General features: G+C 39.3%; 1 protein-coding gene across 2 annotated transcripts in view; it reads left to right on the forward strand.

Moving 5' to 3' along the window:
- fndc3a (fibronectin type III domain containing 3A) overlaps positions 1–6,723 on the forward strand; it is a 133,992-nt gene extending 127,269 nt beyond the window's left edge. For both annotated transcript variants that reach the window (XM_066699917.1, XM_066699916.1), the window contains exon 26: positions 4,165–6,723. In XM_066699917.1, coding sequence (XP_066556014.1) covers positions 4,165–4,479 — 315 coding nt within the window. In that variant the 3' untranslated portion in view covers positions 4,480–6,723. The remainder of the gene's footprint in view (positions 1–4,164) is intronic.
- Positions 6,724–22,510: the final 15,787 nt, after the last annotated feature.

Raw genomic sequence — 22,510 nt, forward strand, 5'->3', positions numbered from 1 at the left:
AAACCGAACAAACCCTGACAATAAAGATCCCTAAACAGGCTGGCATTATATTGTGTTCTGTTGGGTGTTTTCAAAGTAAAAAAAAATCAAATGCAAAACCCCAATTTTCTTTAGACTCCAGCCCCCCTCGCTTGTAAATGCAGAGAGCTGCTGTCTTGGATCCAGGCCTGGGACGAACTGTTTATTGGAGACACTCTCCACTGTTACAGATTACATTCCCTCTCCCGACACCAGGTCTGCTCATGCATTAGTGGATTACAACTGCCACCAACAGGCCAGGACTTTACATTTCACCAGTTTTTTTGCCTTCAAAACAGCATCAATTATTCTAGGTACACTTGCACTCAATTTTTGAAGGAACTCGGCAGGTAGGTTGGCCCAAACATCTTGGGGAACTAACCACAGTTCTTCTGTGGATTTAGGCAGCCTCGGTTGCTTCTCTCTCTTCATGTAATCCCAGACAGACTCGATGATGTTGAGATCAGGGCTTCTTTACGCTGAAGATGGTTCTTAATAACTGTCGCTGTATGTTTGGGATTTGTTGTCATGCTGCAGAATAAATTTGGGGCCAATCAGATGCCTCCCTGATGGTATTGCATGATGGATAAGTATCTGCCTGTACTTATCATCATTGAGGAGACCATTAATTCTGACCAAATCCCCAAGTCCATTTGCAGAAATGCAGCGAACAAACTGCCTTCTGCTACAGCCAAATATTTCAAATTTTGACTCATCAGTCCAGAGCACCTGCTGCCATTTTTCTGCACCCCAGTTCCTGTGTTTTCGTGCATAGTTGAGTCGCTTGGCCTTGTTGCCACGTCGGAGGTATGGCTTTTTGTCCACAAGTCTTCCATGAAGGCCACTTCTGACCAGACTTCTCTGTAGATGGGTTTACCAGGGTCCCACAGTTTTTTGCCATTTCTGAGCTGATGGCACTGCTGGACATCTTTCGATTGCAAAGGGAAGTAAGCATCATGTGTCTTTCATCTGCTGCAGTAAGTTTCCTTGGCTGACCACTGCGTCTACGGTCCTCAACGTTACCCATTTCTTTGTGCTTCTTCAATAGAGCTTGGACAGCTCATCTGGAAACCCCTGTCTGCCTTGAAATTTCTGCCTGGGAGAGACCTTGCTGATGCAGTATAACTACCTTGTGTCTTGTTGCTGTGCTCAGTCTTACCATGGTGTATGATTTTTGACAGTAAACTGTCTTCAGCAAACTCACCTTGTTAGCTGAATTTGGCTGTTCCTCACCCAGTTTTATTCCTCCTACACAGCTGTTTCTGTTTCAGTTTGATTGTGTTTCAACCTACATATTGAATTGATGATCATTAGCACCTGTCTGGTATAATTGTTTAATCATACACCTGACTATATGCCTACAAAATCCCTAACTTTGTGCAAGTGTACCTAGAAGAATTGATGCTGTTTTGAAGGCAAAGGGTGGTCACACCAAATATTGATTTGATGTAGATTTTTCTTCTGTTCACTCACATTGCATTTAGTTAATTGATAAATATAATCTATTACCATGTCTATTTTTGAAAGCATTCTTACCTTACAGCATTTTTTCACACCTGCCTAAAATTTTTGCACAGTACTGTATATGGTACAAATCTGAGCCTTATACTTTTCATGTATGTATATAGGATGTATTTTAAATGTATATTAATCTGTAAACTGTAGATTTATTTTCTAGGTGGCAAATCTGTTGTAGAAACTTGCCATACATTTTCCACCTATAAAATAAATATATTGGTTAAAAGAATAAAGTAAGAAACTTTAACACACAAACAGGAGGAAGTCCTGTTTCAGATCATTCTTCTGCTAATTATATATTTTTGATCTTACAGCAGGTTGCATGATTTTTTCTGTCAGCTGCAGGCTGGGCATTATTGGCTGTCTTTAAAACTGCAGCACTGTGAAACATTTGCCTTGTCTTGCCCCACTATGTTGCTACAGCTACAGCCCTGTTTTGACTCTAGACTGAAATAGTTTATTTCCATCAAACACGCCATTGTGCTCTGTCTGTTGATTCACAACCAATAGCGATTTCTTTGACTATTCAGAGCTCTCAATGTTTGTTTGTATTGTGCCACTGTAGATGGACACCCGGTTATACTCGCTCAGGTTCTTCTCAATGGGCTAATTTGCCTTGGTTTGTGTGTCTTGATGTCCGTTTCCCTGGTAAAGGTGCACTGGGCTGGTGGAGTCGCCCACTGTGCTGCGTCGGTTTGTTTAGCCCCTGCGAAAGCTTCTGGTTAGCTCTCTAAGACTTGAGGCCATGCAACTTTCTGAAACAATCAGCCAATGGGTATTATTTTTATTTTAATTACAGCATCTCCTGTCCACCTTCCCTAACCTGATAACTGCCCTTTCTAGATTGCACCTGTAGACATTCAATCTCTCTGCCATAGGAGCACAAATCTAAAACCAAAGTTTTCTTTTCTCAGGAAAGAATATTGTACCAATATTAACACTGAGCAGTTTGTAAACTGTATTCCACCCCATGGGGTTAATTTACTTGAAACAATGCAGAAAATCCATCAAGGTATTGTACATTTTCACCCACTCACTGTTGGTGAAACCCCCATCATACGGAGATCAACAGAAAGTGTAGAATTCCCTGTTTCTATCTACAAATCGCATTGCAATCATAGATGTCTATCCAGCCATTGAGAGTGCTGGAGGCAAGGGATGACTGATCTGGATCTCACTGATGGGTTCAGAGAGAACAGGGTTTTATACATATTTTTAAAGCTTGCATTCTCCTGGTTAAGATGGTGTTTAGAAACTTTCAAGTTTTAGTCATTGCAATTAATTCTGCTGTCCTTGTGTCACGTATATGCACATGGGTCAATACTCCAACACTAAACTGAAAGCACCTATACAGTATAAGTGTTTGAATTTTTATATGTGATATTGTATTTCTTAGCAGATGCACTTGTCCAGGACAACTTACAATTGTTAAAATTTATAAAGTTGTTTTACATACAATTAGCTATCTATACAGCTGTGTGTTTACTGGAGCAATCTGGGTACAGTGCCTTGTTCAAAGGTACAACATCAGTGACCCCTGGGACTGAACTCACAACCCTCCACTCCAGAGCTCTCATCACTGCTCCACACTGCTTTGCACTTTAAAGCCTGGTCTTGGTCTTGGGATCCTGGCTTCAGACACCTGACCACAGCTGGCTTCCCTGAAAGTACTTTGTCTTGCCTAATAGGAGCTCCAGGTCAGTGTTCACACTCCAGCTCCTATCTTCATCCAGTGATTACACTTCCTATAATCAACATTAATGCGGAAAACCAGTGATTCCCATTGTCTCGACAGTGTGTTTACTGAATCCAGGCATGCTCAGGCCCTTGGCTCATGTAATGTAAGCCAAAGTGACAACATTCAAAATAGGGAATAGAACAGGTGCCTCAATGAAAGCTTCCAGGGGTGAGCTTCACAGAAACAATGATGATGTGAAATGAAACATGTACATAGCATGGCTTTTTTAACTTCATAATAAGAGGATAAAAACTATCCATCTTGACACAAATAACAAAAGTAACAAGATGTCTTTTTCTAATTTGAGAGGGTTATCTGTTTTTCTAGCACAGGAAACCCATATGTGTCTGCTTTTAATTATTATTACTTGACTAGCTAGAACAACTGCAAACAATCAAATTATGAGTGGAGAACTCAGAATCTGATGAGTAGTCTAGATTAAAACTCCACTGATAGAGAAATTAAAGTGTGGGAGGAAGATAACCCCGAGTCTCACATTCATCTTGCACCTGTTTACCACCAGTCGGGTCTATAGTGCGATACATATATTGTAACAATTGTAAGTTGCCCTGGATAAGGGTGTCTACTAAGAATTTTAATACTAATAAATAATAATAATGCTCTCCCATTATTAACCACTTGCTCAGGCTACTATAAAAAACAAATACCATTCCTCCCACAGGTCCTTACTTTGCCTCTTGGACTCTGCCCCTGGGGATGCACCCGGTCGGAAGTAACCTGTGTTCATTAAATCATGATACCAAAGTGGAAAATGTATTTTCTATATTAATTTAATACCACTCTAACAGTTGGTTCACTGCTTGATTCTGGAACTTCGATGAACAGGCCCGGTTGCTTCTTCATTTCTTCTTTGCCCGTTTGTCTTTCAGATCTTCAGGGGATCGGCCACATCATTCCACGTCTCTGGGCTCCAGCTGAACTGTGAATATCGTTTCCGGGCGTGTGCCATTCGCCAGTGCCAAATCCCCGGCGGGTCGCAGGACCTCACCGGCCCCTACAGTGCCACCGTCTCCTTCTCCTCGCTGAGGAACGAACTGCCTTCCAGCGGCGCCAAGAGCAGCGCGGACGCGACGCGCACCAAGCGCACACTGAGCGACGAGCAGTGCGCCGCCGTCATCCTCGTGCTGTTCGCCATCATCTCCATCCTGATTGCCTTCGTCATCCAGTACTTTGTGATCAAATGAAGTCGTCACTACCAGGGGGAGGGAGGAGGGATCAATGAAAAGAAAGACGAGACAAATTACTTCAACTTGTAATGCCCCCATCCCCCTTTTCCCTGCTCCCACGCCCGACTCTAACAGTAGTGTACTGTGATCTGATTTCTGTTCAATTAGCTTTTCACCACAACATCAACAGCCGCAAGACCCACTCTTTTAATTTATTTTTGTATTTTTTTTCTCTCCCACTGTTATCGTGTGAAAAGAGTGCCTGCATTTCCCATAATGCACCTGGCAGGAATGGAAGTGGGACATTTCTTTTTGTTTTATTATTCTTTTTAGTAGCTTTCAAAATGCCAGACCCAGAAATCAGAAGCTGCTTTCTGGAGTCAAACTTAATCAGCCACACTTAATTTTATTTTATTTTTTAATTTGTTGTTGAGTGAACGAATGAATAGCACAGTTCTAGTTGATTGGTTCCAAGGAAAAGAAAAAGCAGGTGGTTTTGTTTTTAATTTATCTGCTATGATTTTTTTTTTTTTTTTTTTTTTTTTTTTTAAACCCCCTTCAATGCCAGTAAGCACCTGAAGCGAGCAGAAAAGCATGCCTTCTAAGGGCCGCAGCAGAAGATCAACCTCTCGTCCAGATGTTTGATTCTGAAGTGCCAGAATTGGGTTTCATATTTTCCAGACGAAAAGCAGAAAACCCATTAAGTGTGCTGCAAAAAAATGAATAATAAATACCTAATACACATCCTGATACAGATTCTAAGTATTGTATAACACTCATTTAGCACTTTCAAACTTTTGGGGTATAGAATGTGAGAGGTTACAAAAATGACTGTGAAAGTAACATTTGATATATTTTTGTAAGAAAAATGGACCTGTATTATCAGGAGTTAGTGCTGGTGTCTTTAAATGAAAAAAAGAGAAAAAAAATATCAAGAAAACATTTGCATATTTTAACTCTCATGTAGCTGCTTTAATTCAATCTGTTGAGTTCAGCACAAAAGCTTGTTGAAGTCTCCCTTGGGAAAAAGAAAAGAAAAGAAACAATTTGCACCTTGTACAAAAGCAGCAGACTGCATGTCGTGTTTGTGATGTTACTAGAACACTTTTCTCCAGGTTGTGCGAGCCCTAATTGTGTATTGTGCGTTTTTTGAGATGTAGTGTCACTCAATCTTGTCTGTCAGGAAAACTATATATATATAAATATATACATATTTATATATATAAAAATTAGCTTTCATCTCCAAAGTCTGAGAAATTAGGGGAGGGGAAATAAAATCAAATAAAAACCCGATCAGAAATTAAACATCCTGATCGGCTGCTCAAATCAAAGAGCCGGCACTCGATGTCTTGGAATGGAATGCGATTACAGACACTTCGGGATTACTTTCTAGTTTTTCTTTTCGAAGCACTCTGATTTCTTTCATTTTTAATTTGCTTTTTTTTTCCTGTTATTACTATTATTTTTAGTGATATTCTTTTCGATTAGTTTTTGTTAATATATTTATGAAACACTTTTTTTTATTATATGAAAAGATGATATTTAGCACTCGAGGTTCGTTTCTGTTAATGGTCATATAAATCTGTTTTACCTAAGTTAATTCTATCCTGAGGGGGAAAACTAAGAGAAGCTATGGTTTCCTGTCTTAATTGTGTTTACTATATGGAGACTTCCTGTATTCTCAGAACTTGACACTGTTTTTCTTTTTCTTGTTGCATTGAGTCACTGATCGCGAGCAACAAATGGTTAAAGTTTTGCCGTCTCAGATATGGTGTTGTGTTTGGCTGTCGACGGATACATTTTACTTGTTCTTGCAAACAGTATCAATGCAGGTACCTTTGTCAAAATGTCTTTAAGAAACCAATTAAAATAATACAATGAGTTGCAATGAGTAGGATGCCCTGCATCTGGCTTCTGTTTGTCATAGTGAAACTCAAATTCCTATTTTTGATAGTGTAAAGTTGCATTTCAAGTTGTGCCATTCAGAAATATTCCTCAATTTGCAGGTAAACTGCTGTTGGGGGGAGGGGGGTAAAGAAATAAAATCAATTTTTATGTCATTTTAATGTTTGCAGTTACCTCATATACTGTACATTCCAAAAACAAAACAAAAAACATTAATAACCAAACATATCACTTTAAACTTGTTCAGACTTCGTAATGAAAATGTATAATCTCATAAATATGTATCTAAACTGTAACTCTATAGCCATTATATCTACAAAAAAAGATCCATGCACAATAAAAGATCTATAATTCTTATTTGTTGTCATGTGGTCCTTCCTTAACTCATTAGATTACTGTTTTTCATTCATGACTTTTAGTTGTGCATAGTTTATCTCAGTCATGTGTTCTCCTCATGTATGTGCCAGGTCTCTGAATGGACACATCTTGTTTGATGGTCAGTTGTTCTACTTTGATTGCTTAGAAAATAAGCGTCAAATGAATGAACATGAGGAACATTGCCCTATAGTCTAACAGCATGGTCTGATCTCTAGGGCTTTTACATACTGTATGTATATGGATATCCATTTGCTTTGCCTATGCACTGTCCAGCAGGACTCTGAGGAAACTGGCAGCGAGGTTCAAGGAAGTGTGGTGGAGCTCATTTAAGCAGAAAGTACAATTCTCATATAAAACATATAAGACGAGGAGAAAAAAATGAATTCTCCACATTAAGACCTCTCTACTCATTGACATGGCACGGTCATCTATCAACAGCTTCTTTTAGATCTGGATCTCCTCCCCAGCGTTTACAGAGCACAGTGGCAGGTTGGCTAGTGATGCATCAATCTGTTGGGTGAAAATATATATGCGTGTCTGGAACACCAAGAGGAACACCTTTTACATCTGGCAAGATCGCAGCGTCCTGTAAAAGCATGGAGCCCATTCAGTCATTTGTGGTACATGTTTAATTTCACACCAGAGAACAGGGGAAGTCATAGTATTAAATCTCCAATGGGTCGGTTCAAAAGTGCAAGGGAAATGTGATACCTTTGACTCGCTGCTATGTCTCCTGAAGACTTGTGCTGTCGAGCGAGACACTAGGGCAAAGGGCAGAGATATCATCGTGGGAGAGGCCAAGGCCGCCCTCATTGATGCCACTGCATCGATCTTGCGCTTGGTAAACTGCAGGAGTCACTGTCGTGTGTCGTGTGTTGAGGAATCCCTGGCTGACACCAGCCTGCCGAAACCTGGCAGCCTGTTACACCAAGCCCCGTAGTCAGTTAAAACGGCCCTGATTGCTGTTTAGACTATAAAGCCCAACTTGCCATCTGAGCAAAGACATTTATTATTATCATTTGTTTATTTACTTATTTAATATTCTATTCACCAGATTAATTTATTGTCAAGCATTCAAATGTGCCTTTGGTATCTGTGGCAGACGAGCAGCACAGTGGTTCATGTTGCTCTACCGTGGACTGCCTTGTGTGCTTTGTCCCCCGATTTTAACCACAATATTGCTGATCTGAGAAGTCGGATCAAACTCACTGCTACCACATCAAACATCACCACTCCATTGGCATAATTGGCACCAGTCAACCTGTCCCCAGCCCTGCACCTAATACAAAAGAATTAGCATCATGATCAAACAGGTGACTGATCAAGGCATTGATCCAGAGACCTGGGTTTGCAACATGATCAACGTTGCATTCCAAAGGAAAGTTAGAAACTTGCTGAGCCAATCAGGACAGACAGACAAGAGCTATATCAGGTGCAAATCTAATGCAATAAATAATGATAATAATGAATATATGATGTGTAGAAAATAGTGTTTCACCAATCAACATGTATAAATCTTACTGAAATTACTAAATTCATTATAAAGCCCATATTGGTGTCTATATTATATTCAGTATATCCTACCACATAAATTGCAGGACCTGCTGTTGGAGAAGACAGTATTTATATCTTATTAATTTTGAGGAGTTCACAGCTGAAATGACATATATGTATTTAATTCAAATATTTAGTAACATATAAGAACGGATATGCAGGAGAAATTCACATACACAGAGATATTTACTTTTGAATTGCAAAAGTTGCACAAAAAGCATGTTAAGTCTAGCCAACTATAGCAAGACAATATAGATCTGCACATACAGGATACAATATGGCAATCTGTATGTGTGTGTATGTAGTTTCTGTAACATACTATTAACAGTGTGTTGATTTACATCGATACAATCCTAGGGGCACCATAGAAAACGAGTTTTGTTTTCTGTAGATTGGAATGTGGTAAATGCGACACTGCCACATATGTACGTGTCAACGTTACGTGTAAATATGTTGGCAGACAGCTATGTGAATGTCTCCAGATGTAGAAGCATAAATCTGGCTTAACGTGTATTCAGCAGCTCATGAAAATCAAGGTGCAAGCAGTTTTGTGATGCCTCTCCTTTCAAATGGCTTACATGCAAATGAAACCAAATGACCTGGAGTTGCTTGGAAGTAACATCAGTGGCAATGTAGTTCCCGAAATATGGAGCTGGAAGCAGGGAACATATTGTTCTTTGCATTCACAGCCTGTGTTGGCTGTGAGAAGCTGCCAGCATAAAAATCCTGTTGAAACCAGTCTTTGCTTTTCGTTGACTGTCATTGTTGTGGACTCTTTGGCTGGCCTTAAGGCAGCCTAGTCTCTCCCAGGATGGATGGGCTCACTATAAACACTCCTGCACAGTCTTTGAATCTTCACAATATTATAACTAACTGGGACCTGGGATTTCCCAAAATACAAATTGTTTAGCACTGCCAGGGATTGGTGGGGTTACCAGGGTTGGCTAGTAGCACAATGGTGCCCTCCTGTGGCTGTGCAAGTACCAGGTGAGTCTGCAGTGTCTTGAGTAAGGAGCTGGTTGAGTTCCCACATCTTGTATAAACATGGGGCAGATCAATAGAGACACACCCATCCTCTGAAACATCAGCGCTCCACTTCTTTTCTCTGCAGGGCCACAGTGCAAACAGCTATATCCCCTTAGAGAGGATTAATGCAACTCTCACTGATAACACCGAGGGGATATAGCTTCCCAGTAAGACACAGAGGTCTCTTTCCTAGTGCTTGTTCAGTGGGATTTACTGAACAGCTCTCTGAAGCAGCAACGTAGTTGGGCTTTGCAGTATTTGCTTTCCATTACATACAGGGATTGTGTGTGTGTCAGATAGCTCTTTTTTCATTGAACGTCAGTTTCTGTAATGTGTGGAATTAAAAATAAATAAATACATTTTGTGGTGCTGCCAAAGATGAGGTATTCTTTGAGGTTGAGCTGTTAAGTGAAAGCAAAGATTCTATAGATTCCTTACATTATTTTTAATTGAATAGAATGAAAAACAATCAAACTTACTATTTAGTTTAGTTAACTTGACACACACAGTGTCTTTGTATTAGTTTCATGTTATTGTATGTGGATGAATCCCATCTGATTCAGGTTTCAGAATCATTAGGGTCAAAGATGTATTGCATTTCTTTGTGAATATTTGTCTTATTACTTTTCCTTTACATCTTGAATAAATATTGTAAAATAAGGTGTGAGAATATATGGAAACATTTATTTGAATAAAAGCTATACAGCTACTGTAATGTAAATATAGCATAATATCGAGCACACACTCATCAATAGACAGTTTTAACTCTGTAATGTCCGCTGAAGTCACACTTTCTTCCTCTTTCTTTCACAGTTACTCCCGGTGTAAGGACTTGTCGCATTAATTGGTGTAGCAACTCTTTCTCCACTGACTGTATTCTTCATTTGCTTAATCCCATCATAGAAATGCCACTCTTGAGAGTGGAAGCACACAAAATGTGCTCCAGTGTTGTAGGGTGTCGCCACTGGCTTATACAGTGTTTATATAAAAACAAATGCAACATTTAGTAATAACATATATTTAAACACACAAAGTTATTCAATACGGAGGATTATCCATGCCAAAAAAAATGGGAATAAACAAATGATTGAATTCATTTCCATGTATGTATTTGATTTAAGAATGTATTTATTGAAACATTTATGTATTAATTGCTCTATGTTGACCACATTTGTCTTCATCGATTTTGCAGCCTTTTAGACAAACAATATAAAAGTTTCAAATAGCCTTTGAAAATGAAAATGTATAATTTTAGTTGGATGACACTGGAAATTGTCTGTTTTATTTCCCCTAAAACATTGACACCCACGGCTCTCGGTGTACTTCAGTGACAGATGCGTCTTTTTCTTGTACTTGCATCTCAGAGCCTGGTGCTTTATCTTTACAGCAAATGCAAATGCAAGACCTCCGCGTTTTGCTTCTCCAAGTGACATCGCAGATTAAACGGTATAGGAGATGTGCAGCTACACCACTGCTGTAAACACTGGGAAGGCAGCCTCAGCCCTTAAAACTATTGAAATCCAATGAGGTTGTATTAAAATTGCGAGGCCTAGTAAAATAGGCAGTAGTTTGGGTAATTAAGTAGGATACGGTCTATATTGTGGTGCAGAACCAGATCAAGCAGTGTGTTGTTTAATATTCGGCCCATTCACTCACCTACCTCAGGGATTCATCTTTTCATCTCTGAACACACAGCTTCTTCCTATGCATACTATGGACACTGAAAGTAGATATCTCTCGTCCTCGGTATGACAGATACAATGTTTTAATGAACAGTCTGTGCCGTGGACACGAGCGGTCATTATAGTTAAACTTATGTCAGGAAATGCCATTTCTGAGTGAAGCAAAGTGCTCTGCTCAGACGGTGCCAAGCACAGGATCATATATCCTACTGCTTTCGATATCTATAACATTCAGATCCTTTAAGTGAGACGAAATATTATCAGCAAATGTTGTGTTACCAATTAGTTGCCAGGATATTGATAAGGAATAATCTGTTTCAAGATCTGAAATTTTTTATGAAGTTTATGTTTATGAAGAAGAGACCTTTATTCTCACTAGCTCTCTGTTTCAAACGTGATCTATGTTAAAACCTGTTGGTTAATCGAGCTTTACAATGGAACATCTATAGCAGTCATGTCAGTCTGATTCAACTCTAGTATGGAAAAAATGCAATACCATTATTTTGGTCAGTTGGTTTGAAGTTGATTTTGACAATTTTTAATCAAGCTGTTGTCACAAACTCAGTTTAATTGCACCTTATCTTTTTATGTGTTGTATATATGTATTTTGTGTATGTATGTATGACTGTATTTGCTGTGGAGTTGGTTATTAGGTTTATTTATTAAAATCACTGTGGCTGTTTTTAAGTTTAGTGTTCACAAATTAAATAATCCTTTGCATCTGGATTTTGTTGCTTTTGTTCTCAATTTACCACCTGAGAGACCGTGCCCTGGGTTGGTCACCTCTCAACGCAGCCCAATTATCTACACCTGCTCCCGTTTCTATGCGGACATTTAAACCCGGCATAGATGATGTCTCAACCTAGAGCTCCACAACTACAACAGGCATAACACCTTCTACCTCGTGCAAGTCGTGTTTGTCAGCTGGGGGAAGCAGGATCTGCGAGAGACTAATTTGTCCTTGACGCAGCACGGAGCTGTCTAAGCCAAGCCACCTGAAGAGCAGTCTTTCCACAAATCCCGCCTTCAACAGGTCCGGATCATTGCGGCGGTATAGGACGGGGAGTTCCTACCGCAGAGATCCAAAGGAAGCATGAGATAAGTGAACCACAGCATTGAACTGTTAAGAATAACAGACGCAGGGTACTTGAAAGATTTTATTACACACCTGGCTTCACTTTCCGGCCTCAGCAGTCAACACCCTGTTGGTAAAAAATCTAATCTGTGTAGTATTGATTGAAAGTGGCCAATTTTAATTAAGCCTGTGTGAAATACGCTCTCATTTGCTACTATGTTGATGTGTCATCTGTACGTGTTTAAATGTACCTGTTCATAGAGCATCGATAAGTATTTGGGTGTTCCATGGATGTTACAGTAAAAATGTTTAGTGTTATTGCAGCACACTGTTGTACAATCTGATTAGAGATACTGAATTATTAGTGTTGTACAGATACACACACCAGTTTGGGTGCTTCTTGAATAACAAGCATTTCCCCAAAAGGAAGCTCAATGTATCTTTTTTTTTTTCTTTCCCCCTCTTTCTTTTAATAGAACATTTAGTGAAATCCAGAGCAAATGAACGTAACAAAACCTAAACGGGTAAGGTGGTATTTTACTGTAAAGAACACTGTAATACAGTGTTTGTACAACATGTGGAGTGTAGTAATTATGGGGGGCCAAACGGGTCACGATACATCCGATTGAGTGCATACTATATTGGTTTGCGTGTGTACTATATTGGTTCCTCAGGACTAGAGGGACAAAGGGAAATCAAGGTGGAAGCAGCAGTGAGAGGTTTGTCCTCAGGCAACACATCACTAAATGACTTCACCATGTTGTCTGAGCAAGACATTACAGATTCCTTTTTAAGTATTGATCACATTGTGTCCATGACATTGTGACACTTATGGGACACAGTTTGTCATGCATCATGTCGTGCATGAAAGCACTTCTGGGCATACAATACACACTTCATGCCTGAACAAGGGTTTTCATTTTGTCCCCGGAAGGCAAAGTTTACTTTTCAGCTACAAAATTGCACGAAAACCACAGGTATTCCATGGGCTGAAATGTCAATTGTGCACAGCACAATTCTGTGGGACAATGTCACTTGTGTGCTTTCGTCCAAGAAATTATGTATGACCCAAATGGTGCCCCATACGTGTCAAACATGGACACTGTGTGATCAGTACTTAAACCGTAATTCAGAAATGTGGTGCTTGAGGACAAAGCTCGTACAGCTCTGCCCATTTGAGTCACGTGAACAACCAATATGGTACACACAAACTGAGACCGTTGTCAAGCAAAATTGTCATCCAATATAGTGCACAAGCAAACCAATATAGTATTTAAATATGCATTATATATCCATTAAATATCTATTGATAATAGCGGTAATGCTTATATTGTTTTTAGCTTGAGCTTAAGTTTGACTCGAGCGAAATCTGAACAGGATTTAGGAGAATATGCGACTGAAGGACACAACACTGCTTTTGCATGTTGCATGTTAACGTAGGGGAGACCAGGTATGAAAGTAACACCTTTTGTTTGCGCGTCAGTAACTCAGTGGTTGTTTGTGCTAGGTCTCTCAAACTTTGATACATCCTACCTATATCTGTCTTCTACAAATCTAACTCACTTGGACATCTACTACACAATCACAGATTATGTGAGTTTGTGTCAAATACAAAGAGTTCCGTTGTTACAACCTACCCCACAACTGGGGTGAGTTGTAACACTAGCTGGGGATGAATGTAACAATGAGGTAATTGCTAAAATAAGATCCACACTATACAATTTATACAAGAACTTTATTGAAGAATAAAGAAGACAGTTTTGAATAAGCTGAACAGTTTAAAGTGACAAACCCATTTTTTTCAAAACGTTACCTTAACTGAAAAACTTTGTGTGTGGACTGTATTCCTGAATGTGCATGTGTTACAGGTTCAATCACTGTCACAATTGTGGCAAATGTAGACGTCTCATCCACATTCCAAATATCATTTCCAGTAAAGCTGTGCTTCTCAATCACATCTACAAGCTTCTTGAAGAATCTCTCCACATTTGGATGATTGAAATTGTGGCCCGTAACAAACTAGTTGGCTGTGCAGTTCTACTGGACAGATTTGGATGGTGTTTCATGAAGCCTGAAAACCAGTCTGTTCCTGCCATGGATTTCTCCACTCAAGACTGGGGGTGTTTACAGTTATTGTCCACTGCCAACGGTTATGCAAACTGACCTAAAAGCAAGTGATCAGTAAACATGTTATCCCCATGAATGATGTACAACCCCTTGGGGCAATAAGTAATAAACAAGCAACAACAATTGTTGCTGAAAAGCTGTAAATAAATTCTCTACCTCTTCATAATGGGGATAATAATTTTGGAGTGAAATATTTTTCTTAAACATATGAGTGCACCATTTTTTACATATGCCTATCTCATTGTTACCTCTCGAGGGGTTAACCCATACAACAGATCCGCTGCTTCCGTCAAATACTCTGTCGAGAGTTCCTCCTGTGCCTCACTGACGACTGTCTGACTACTACGGTAGCCTACATGGGGCTTCTCACTTGAACCCTCCTCTCTTAGCTTCTGTGCGGCTTTACAATATCTGTACAAGGTGATGTGACAGATGAAATGGGCCTTGGCGACTGATCTCACAGATTTTCCCTGCCTGACCAATTGCAGCCTTTCTCAGAATATCTGCAGGGACTCCCCTGTCTGTCTTACGCTTCCACTGCCTAGGCATGCTAGAAAAAATGTGAAAAGTACAAAAAACATTGAGTCACCATAAGGGGATGGTTGTAACATTTTTCATTAATTGTTACAACCATCCCCACAACAATCAGCCATTATATAGCTAACTGTTTAAGGTATGTGGGTTTGAAGTTGGCATGAATGCAAAGCATCAAATTAAACTAGAGAAACCGTTACTTTAGGTGAAATAAGTTACAACATTGCACCTACAATAGAATGAACGCTAGGCAAAAAATAATCTTCATTAAAAAAAAAAATCTTACCTGAAAATAATTTTTTGGGTTGTAAAATTAACAGTGTTGCTAACAGAGACATGCCACTTCTCATGTGAGCTTGGAAACTAAATGGGATTCTATGATATTGATGACATCACTGCAGCTCTTTTCTGATTGGTCAAACTGACAGTGTTACAACCAACCCAGTGTTACACTCCCCAGTCTCCCCTACTTATAGGATGTTAGAGGATCCTGTCCCATGCCTGAAGCAAGCACGTGACTGCAAGGCTTTGGACTGGACATCCTTCGGTTTTGTCTCATCACCCTCTGTGGAAAACAAAGTGAGTGGAAATACTTTTAGGAAACAAGTCTGAAAACAAAACAATTAAAAGTATAAAACTATTATGTTTTTCAAAGCGCTTTCAATAAAGTGTTCTCTTCAACATGTGTATATTACAGTTTCCAGGACGACTGGCAGAATGTCTCCCTGACTCGTTCTGAACAGTTTTCAGTTCAGTCTCCCTACTGCAGCATCCAAATATCTGACATATGTGCCACCTGCAGGATGTTTCAAACGGAATTTCAAGTGGTCCGTGCAACTTCTACACTGGATAGAGTTTATAAATAATTGACCCCTCACAATGATTATAAAGAGCTGATTCAATGCTTTTAGGTTAGAGGAAACATATTTTTAAATCCTATTGAAACAATACTGACATTCTTGGTTAAGTGTAGTAGACTAGAAATTAATGAATACATTTGAAATTAAGGACAAACATTAAATAAACAGTGCTGAGCAAAGAGCATGCTTGTATAAAATCCACAGAAAGCTTTGCTGCCAAATACAGATCCCAACAAGCCATGATTGTTATGCTGAGCAAGACAGCACCCCTTTCAGCCAGTCAAAATTAAGTGAACAACACAAAACCTTCTAAAGCAATAAACTTTGATTTAAACAACCCTGGTGCAAATGATTTCCCTCAGGGGGAAAACTTAAATATGGGCCATCATTAACTCTGTGTTTAGTCATACTGAAGCAGCAAATCATTAAAACAATAAACAGTAGATGCATGGGCCTTCACTATCAATAAGAATATATATTATAAACAACTGATTAGGTGGGACAATGTTTTACATTATTAATTCACTGTCCGTCTCCCTCCTCCTTACTTGCACACATGAGCTGCTTCCTCTTTTGTTTCTCCTTGTTCTCCTTCTCCAATTTAGCCTTCTTCTTCGGCAGCTTAGCTTTGTGGAGCTTCTCCACTGCCTCCTTCTTCTTGTATTTCTCCTCCAGGGCACCCTGTACAACACAAAGCAAGACATCGAAATGGCCCAGCAGTGTCTGAGATCCGTAGTATGCCTGGAGAAACTTGTTTTGCGTTGACGGCAGAAAATGAAGAAAACGAGTCGTTCATGTCATAATTGGGTGGCATGTGAGGTTTTGATGAGAGTAATCTTTCTATAGTACGTAGTACATAAATGTAGTTCAAGTACTCAGTCTCCTTTTCTCTCATTTGCTATAATGGGAGGACTGAAACAGTTCTGCTTATTAATTAACTTTCAGTCAAGGTCATTATTGTTATTTTCATTATAAACAGTGGGGTTTGTGTGGTTATGGCTGAAAACAGTTCAAAGCTGTTCATGAATAGGAAATCCATCTAGATTTGTCTGTGAGGAATGATGCTGAACAGAATATTTGACTCTGGAACGCAGCCTGCTGAATGCATTTCCATCATACATTTACACAGATATGCACAGAATCCACAGAATTTGGAACTTTTCTGGGGGTGCCCATTTTGTTTTGAAAAATAAATAGCTATATACATGTATCTATCCATTCATCTATATCTATTGTTTGTAATCTTAATCTTTAAAAGTATAGCAATTTAAATAGAATAAGATTGGACTTAAATGAGTACAATATACCTTATAAAGGGTAAATATTTATAGTAAATTCATTTATATCACTATCTACAAAAGGCTTCCTGCGTTCTACTAAGAAAAAGAAAAAGACAAGCTGACTACATCTCTGATAAAGAGAGTGAGGAATGACTCATGGTGACGCTAATGGCGTTCTCATGCCTTCCGTGAAGTAGGAAACAAAGTGAATGTTGGTGTGCCTAGAACTTTTTTCAGCACAGACCTGCTCACAGCGTTCTGACTTTGTTTTGTTTCTGCTTTTCTTTAACAGTGTCAAAATCTGGTAAATGTAGTGTGAGTAATGAATGTGTGAGGATGACTGGACCTATCCTGAACAAATCTTGTTTGACATATAACTGGCTCTATACAAGGATGAAGGAACTGGTCAGTTAACATGATTGTGGTCTGCAGTACATTCTGAACTCAGTCTGACCAAATCATCACGAAAAAGATTGTTAAGCAACGGCAAAGTTCCCTTCCATAGCCCCCAGCACCGGATTCTGGATGTGGTTTCCTGCATTACAGGTAGTACAATGTACTAGTCAATGGACTCCTCTTTGTCTGATGGATATATATGGACACCTAAGCTCACAGGGACTGATTTGCAATGTCCTTGTCCGTTTTAAACTTTGTGACGACTCATTGTTGAGGGTGCCATGTCAAATACAAATGGAATTGAACCGACTCCAATAATCTTTGCCAGTGGTGTTGAAAGCTGTAACATTCGGACTGTGTTTGTAAGGTGAGCTTTAAAGGCTGACACTGAGCACTCGCCCAGAACATGTTCCAGAACTTGTTGAGGTCCCCAAAGTATTCCTCAATGGAGACGGTCCCAGTGCTGAAGATCAATGAGAGAGTGCCGTTATTTTACACCTAATTCAAACTAACCATAACCTGTTCATTCTGGAATATACTTCAATCCTTAAACATTTATCCAGTTCAATACCTAGAATTACATTAAAGATTAGGTTTAAAATCAAAAGTGGAATATTAAGTAAAATAGAATTGGCGTGAGGGTGGTGTTGGGGTGAGTAAAGGTACCAACCCCACTTGTAAGGCCGTGGGTATTTTACCTTCCCGGTAGCGTGGAAATAAAGACCAGGTGTCGGCGAGTGAAGTGCTCCAAATCCGATTTACTTCTTACAGGATGGTCGTTACAAGGCAGCACGTACACCACAACGTTGGTTCAGCAATTAACAGAACTGAAGTAAATAACTAGAATAGCGATCACGGAGTGTGAGCCCCCGTCCTCTTCTCTCACTCCTCACCAGCGTACACATGTCTCTCTACGGAACACTCTCTGGATCAAAAAAACAAAACATGCGTACTTCAAAACTGCATCGCAGGACTATTTAATCTATCACTTGTTTTTATTGTACTATTTATTTTTATTACTGTCCCACACACTTAACACTTGACAACTTCAGTTTTTTTTTTAAGTTAAGCGTGTAAATTTGATTTCTATTTACGATTACATTACAGGAACTTTGAAGGACTTCTCAATTATGCGCATGTGTAAAGTTATCATACACATTAAAATAATCACATCTTGCATATAACACTTTACCGGTCATGTGGTACCTTTGCTGGCCTTCTCCACAGGCTCCAGATCCTCGATGAGGTGCAGCATTTCTGGGTACTTTTCCTCACAAATCTGAACCAGGAAGTGGAGGAAGGTCGGTTTCAGATCAGTAGACCTAGTGTTGATGAGCTGCAGAGAGAGAGAATGCATTGGATAACATTTGTGACTGTTAATATATACCCTAAATAAGCCATAAAATGCTAACATATGAGGGAGGGGTGGGTGGTTACTGTCACTAAACAGCACTCATTTATTAGAATAACAGATGCTGGACATCCTTCCAGAAATAATCAGTGAACAATATAAGATGCTTAAACATCTTAAGAGGGGCATTAATAAGATTAGAAGCTTAAAAGTAGTCAGTCTTTTTTGCCTAAGCTAAGAGTAATTCTATATTCATTATAGTTTCCAGAATGCGATAGCTGTGTTTTTTAAATGTGTAGGACCCATGCTGCAGAAGGGAACAGGACCCATGCATAATGGTTTAGTTCTCTGGGTTGCTGGAGGAATATACTGCAGCATCGTTTTTTGAAAGGGATGCAGCTGGCTTTTACTCAGCAGAGTTACATTGTGGAATCTACAACAAAGCAAGGCAACTTTGCCAGACGAGAAGCCATTTTAAGGCCTATAGGTTAGCATGTAGGCCCTTCTTTCAACATACTTCTCATTACTAAAATACATTTTAAAACTACTGACCCCTAATGGAGATTGTTGTACATATGTTTGTACAAATCAGCAGCATTAAAGCCAAGCATTTTTAGTTCAGTTAAATTCTTGCTAGCCAAGTAGAAACATAAAAAAGCATAGCACGTTTGAATACAAGCATCTTAGTTTGGGTAAAAAGCACAGAAAGTAAATTTGACAGGGACATTGTTACCTCCACTCTGGTTTCAGTGAGAACCTCCTCATCTACTTCCAGAATGGCCTGCTTGATCGTGTCAAACAGTATTTTGAAATTGGCCAAGAGGATAGCTGGAAAGAAATGAGACAAAGCACTTTATTATTAGTGTCTGAGAGGTGATCATAAACATTTTTGGGGGACATAGATACACACACATATGTAAAACTTGTGATACAGAGAACAGATGTTACATATTAGGTAACTCATAGGCCTTGACTTACACATACTGTAAATCGGCTTGTAATTTAAATCAGTAAAGAAAAGACATGGACTTCTAGATATTCTGCGCCTTCTTAGAATTCAGCACTCTCAACTACTTGATCTTCTTCCTTTTAGGTGCTTCCTCCTCATCCTCTCCATCCTTGTCTGTCTTCGCTATGAGACACAAGACAGATGATATTGTATTAAGGAAACATTGCTTATGAAATAAAGAGAAGTTAATTTTTTTGAACACATCCTGTGCCAACCGACAGGCATGTCTTTGAAACCTAAGAAGTTTCAATGAACCCCAACCTTAACAACCAGCCCTATCCACAACTGCATTTTTTAGTTAACTAATACAAAACAATACTGATTTCACGGTCATAAGTGTTATGTGAATGTGGGAATGCTTTGGTTTTAACCCAAATAAGATGAATGTAGTTAAGTTGATATCTTTGACCATATTAAGGGGTTGAGTATGGGGTTTAAAGTTATTAAGTCCAAAAAATAAAGTCCAGACTGTAAGATGAGCTTCACAGACCTATATTGGACATCCGTGCATCAGTACATACAATAAAGTGCATCATGAGCTTTGCACATCCATTGGTTTTATTTCTCTATGCAACCCTTGTAAGCTGTTGTGAATGTCTAAGGTATTATGAAATTACTATGCATTCGAAGAGATTGTTTTTTGTTGTTGTTAAAAGGAAAGATGCTTAGAGAGTTACAAACAAGTCATTCCCCAAGCCATTTAGAGGGAACATTCTCTAGATGAGCAAGTTTCCTATTTTTTTCCCCGAGTTTCCTGGTGGTGGGAGGCTAGTATTCCACAGTGGACTATAACGACTATGACTGTCAGCACTTACTCGGGGACTTCGTGGCAAAGAGCTCCTTGCTCGCAAAGCAATCTTCCTTCAGATTTGCCCAGAAGCAGTCTTTGGTGAGAGTCTTGACATCAATCTGATGGAATAACAGTGGAAAAGGATGAAGGCTTCTCGTCTTGGCAGTGGTGATAATGAAATAAATGAAAAAATAACTGCAGTGAATAGGAGGAGGACACATATTTAGATCAAAACAAATAAGGTTAATTACAAGCTCTGTGTTTAACTTAACTTTGCCCTGTGAAAACAGTCGGGATGTGGAAGTAGGGTCTAATGTGAGGTTCCTTACCGAGTTCCAGTGAAGCTTTCGGAGCTGGACTTCTGGCTTGTACTTCTTCTTGGGAGTCAGGCCGAGAGGGAGAATGGGCGTGGGCATGACCAATTGACCGTTATCAAGAACATTTAGCGGCGGGGGCGGAGGAGGAAGAGGCATCCCTGGGGCTCCGGGCGGCGGGAGCGGAGGCATTGGGACAGGCACGGTGTTCTTCAATTTGGCATCTTCTAGTTCTTTGAAGAGCTTGTCATTGTGTAAGGACACGTACAAAAAAAAAAACAATACTGAATTAGATTAAAACAAATGCAGACCATCTGATCTCTTGACTTGTCTCATCTTGTGATATTCCTGCTAATGGGATGCATCTAGAAGTAACCATGTTCCTCAATAGACAACCGATGAAAAGTACATCTTTGCCTTTCGAATTCAGTAAATCAGGGTTTCATGAAACAAACTGGAATGGTATACCAGGATGAACTTGACTCTAGAAATCTGTCATTGAATCCATCTTTACTGAGTTTTAACAGGAGCAACAGCAATATGGATGCTGGAACAATATGCCACAGGACATAATTCAATCATACACTGGTAGTAATAGGATCAGAACATCACAGGCTTAAGGTGAACATAATGCAGTTTGTTTTGCTTTATTTATGTTATTGAGATATTACATAGTCTTCACTGTTTTTAAATATCATTATGATTATTAATAATACCATAATCATATTTATTACTAGTCCCAATAACAAAACTACAAGGGGGACACAAGATACCTTCTCTTCAAGATTTCACTCAGCAGTGCCTGGTTTTCACACTCTCTGTCCTGCATCTCACATGCCATCTCCTCGGTCTTCTTCTGTAATTCATCCTCCATTTTCTTCATCTCGACCCGAAGCTCATGGCTGGCAGTGAGTTCGGCAATGAGCTAATAAAGAAAATATAAACATTTGTTTGTGATCTGACAGATGTGTTCATACAGTTCAGTTCAGCTGTCCCAAATCACAACTGTTACAAAGACAGACATTTAAAAATGAAGAAAACTAAATTAAAAACTTGGGTTTATGTGAGCAAATGTATTTGCTCATTTTCTGAGAAAGAACAATAAAATCAACACACAAATCTATGATGTGTCAGTGACTTTGACAGCATTCTAATGACATTCCAAGTCACAAATCTAATCATAAACTATTTATTCCTATTCCGAATAATAATAAAACTAAAATTAAACTTGTCTTTCAGGTCACTGTTTTCCCTCAGCAGTGCCTGGACTTCCCTCTCTCTGTTCCTCTTCTGGTTGTGAAGCTCTTGTCAGTCAGCGAGATCGACAAAGAGCTAACAAAAAAAATATAAACATTCGATTGTGATCTGACAGAGATTGTGCATCAAACCATTTCCTTGGGCTGCCAAGCTTGATCAACAGTTAGTGTCATCTTGAGCACAACTCAATAACCTGAATCTCTCTGGTGCACCCAGAAGACTGGACCTGAGAACTTGTGAAGTAATTTTGTGGACACAAAACTGTTGTGCATTTCTTACTGGCAACATGGCCATGATTTATACAGGTTTTATTCAAACTGGACAAGGGATAACTCAATTATTATAAATATCGAAACCTAATATAATCATTAATCAAGGATGATCTCTCTATCCTGATCTACACATCTATTTTCTAGTGTTGTGCATCAACACTGCTGTGTAGCTACAGAGTGGACACATAAAACCAAAGTTGAAACAAGGTTTTTGGTTTTGTCATTTGTCTCGGTGCACT

This window comes from Amia ocellicauda, chromosome 3 (assembly GCF_036373705.1).
Source record: "Amia ocellicauda isolate fAmiCal2 chromosome 3, fAmiCal2.hap1, whole genome shotgun sequence".
In the NCBI taxonomy this organism is placed as follows: domain Eukaryota; kingdom Metazoa; phylum Chordata; class Actinopteri; order Amiiformes; family Amiidae; genus Amia; species Amia ocellicauda.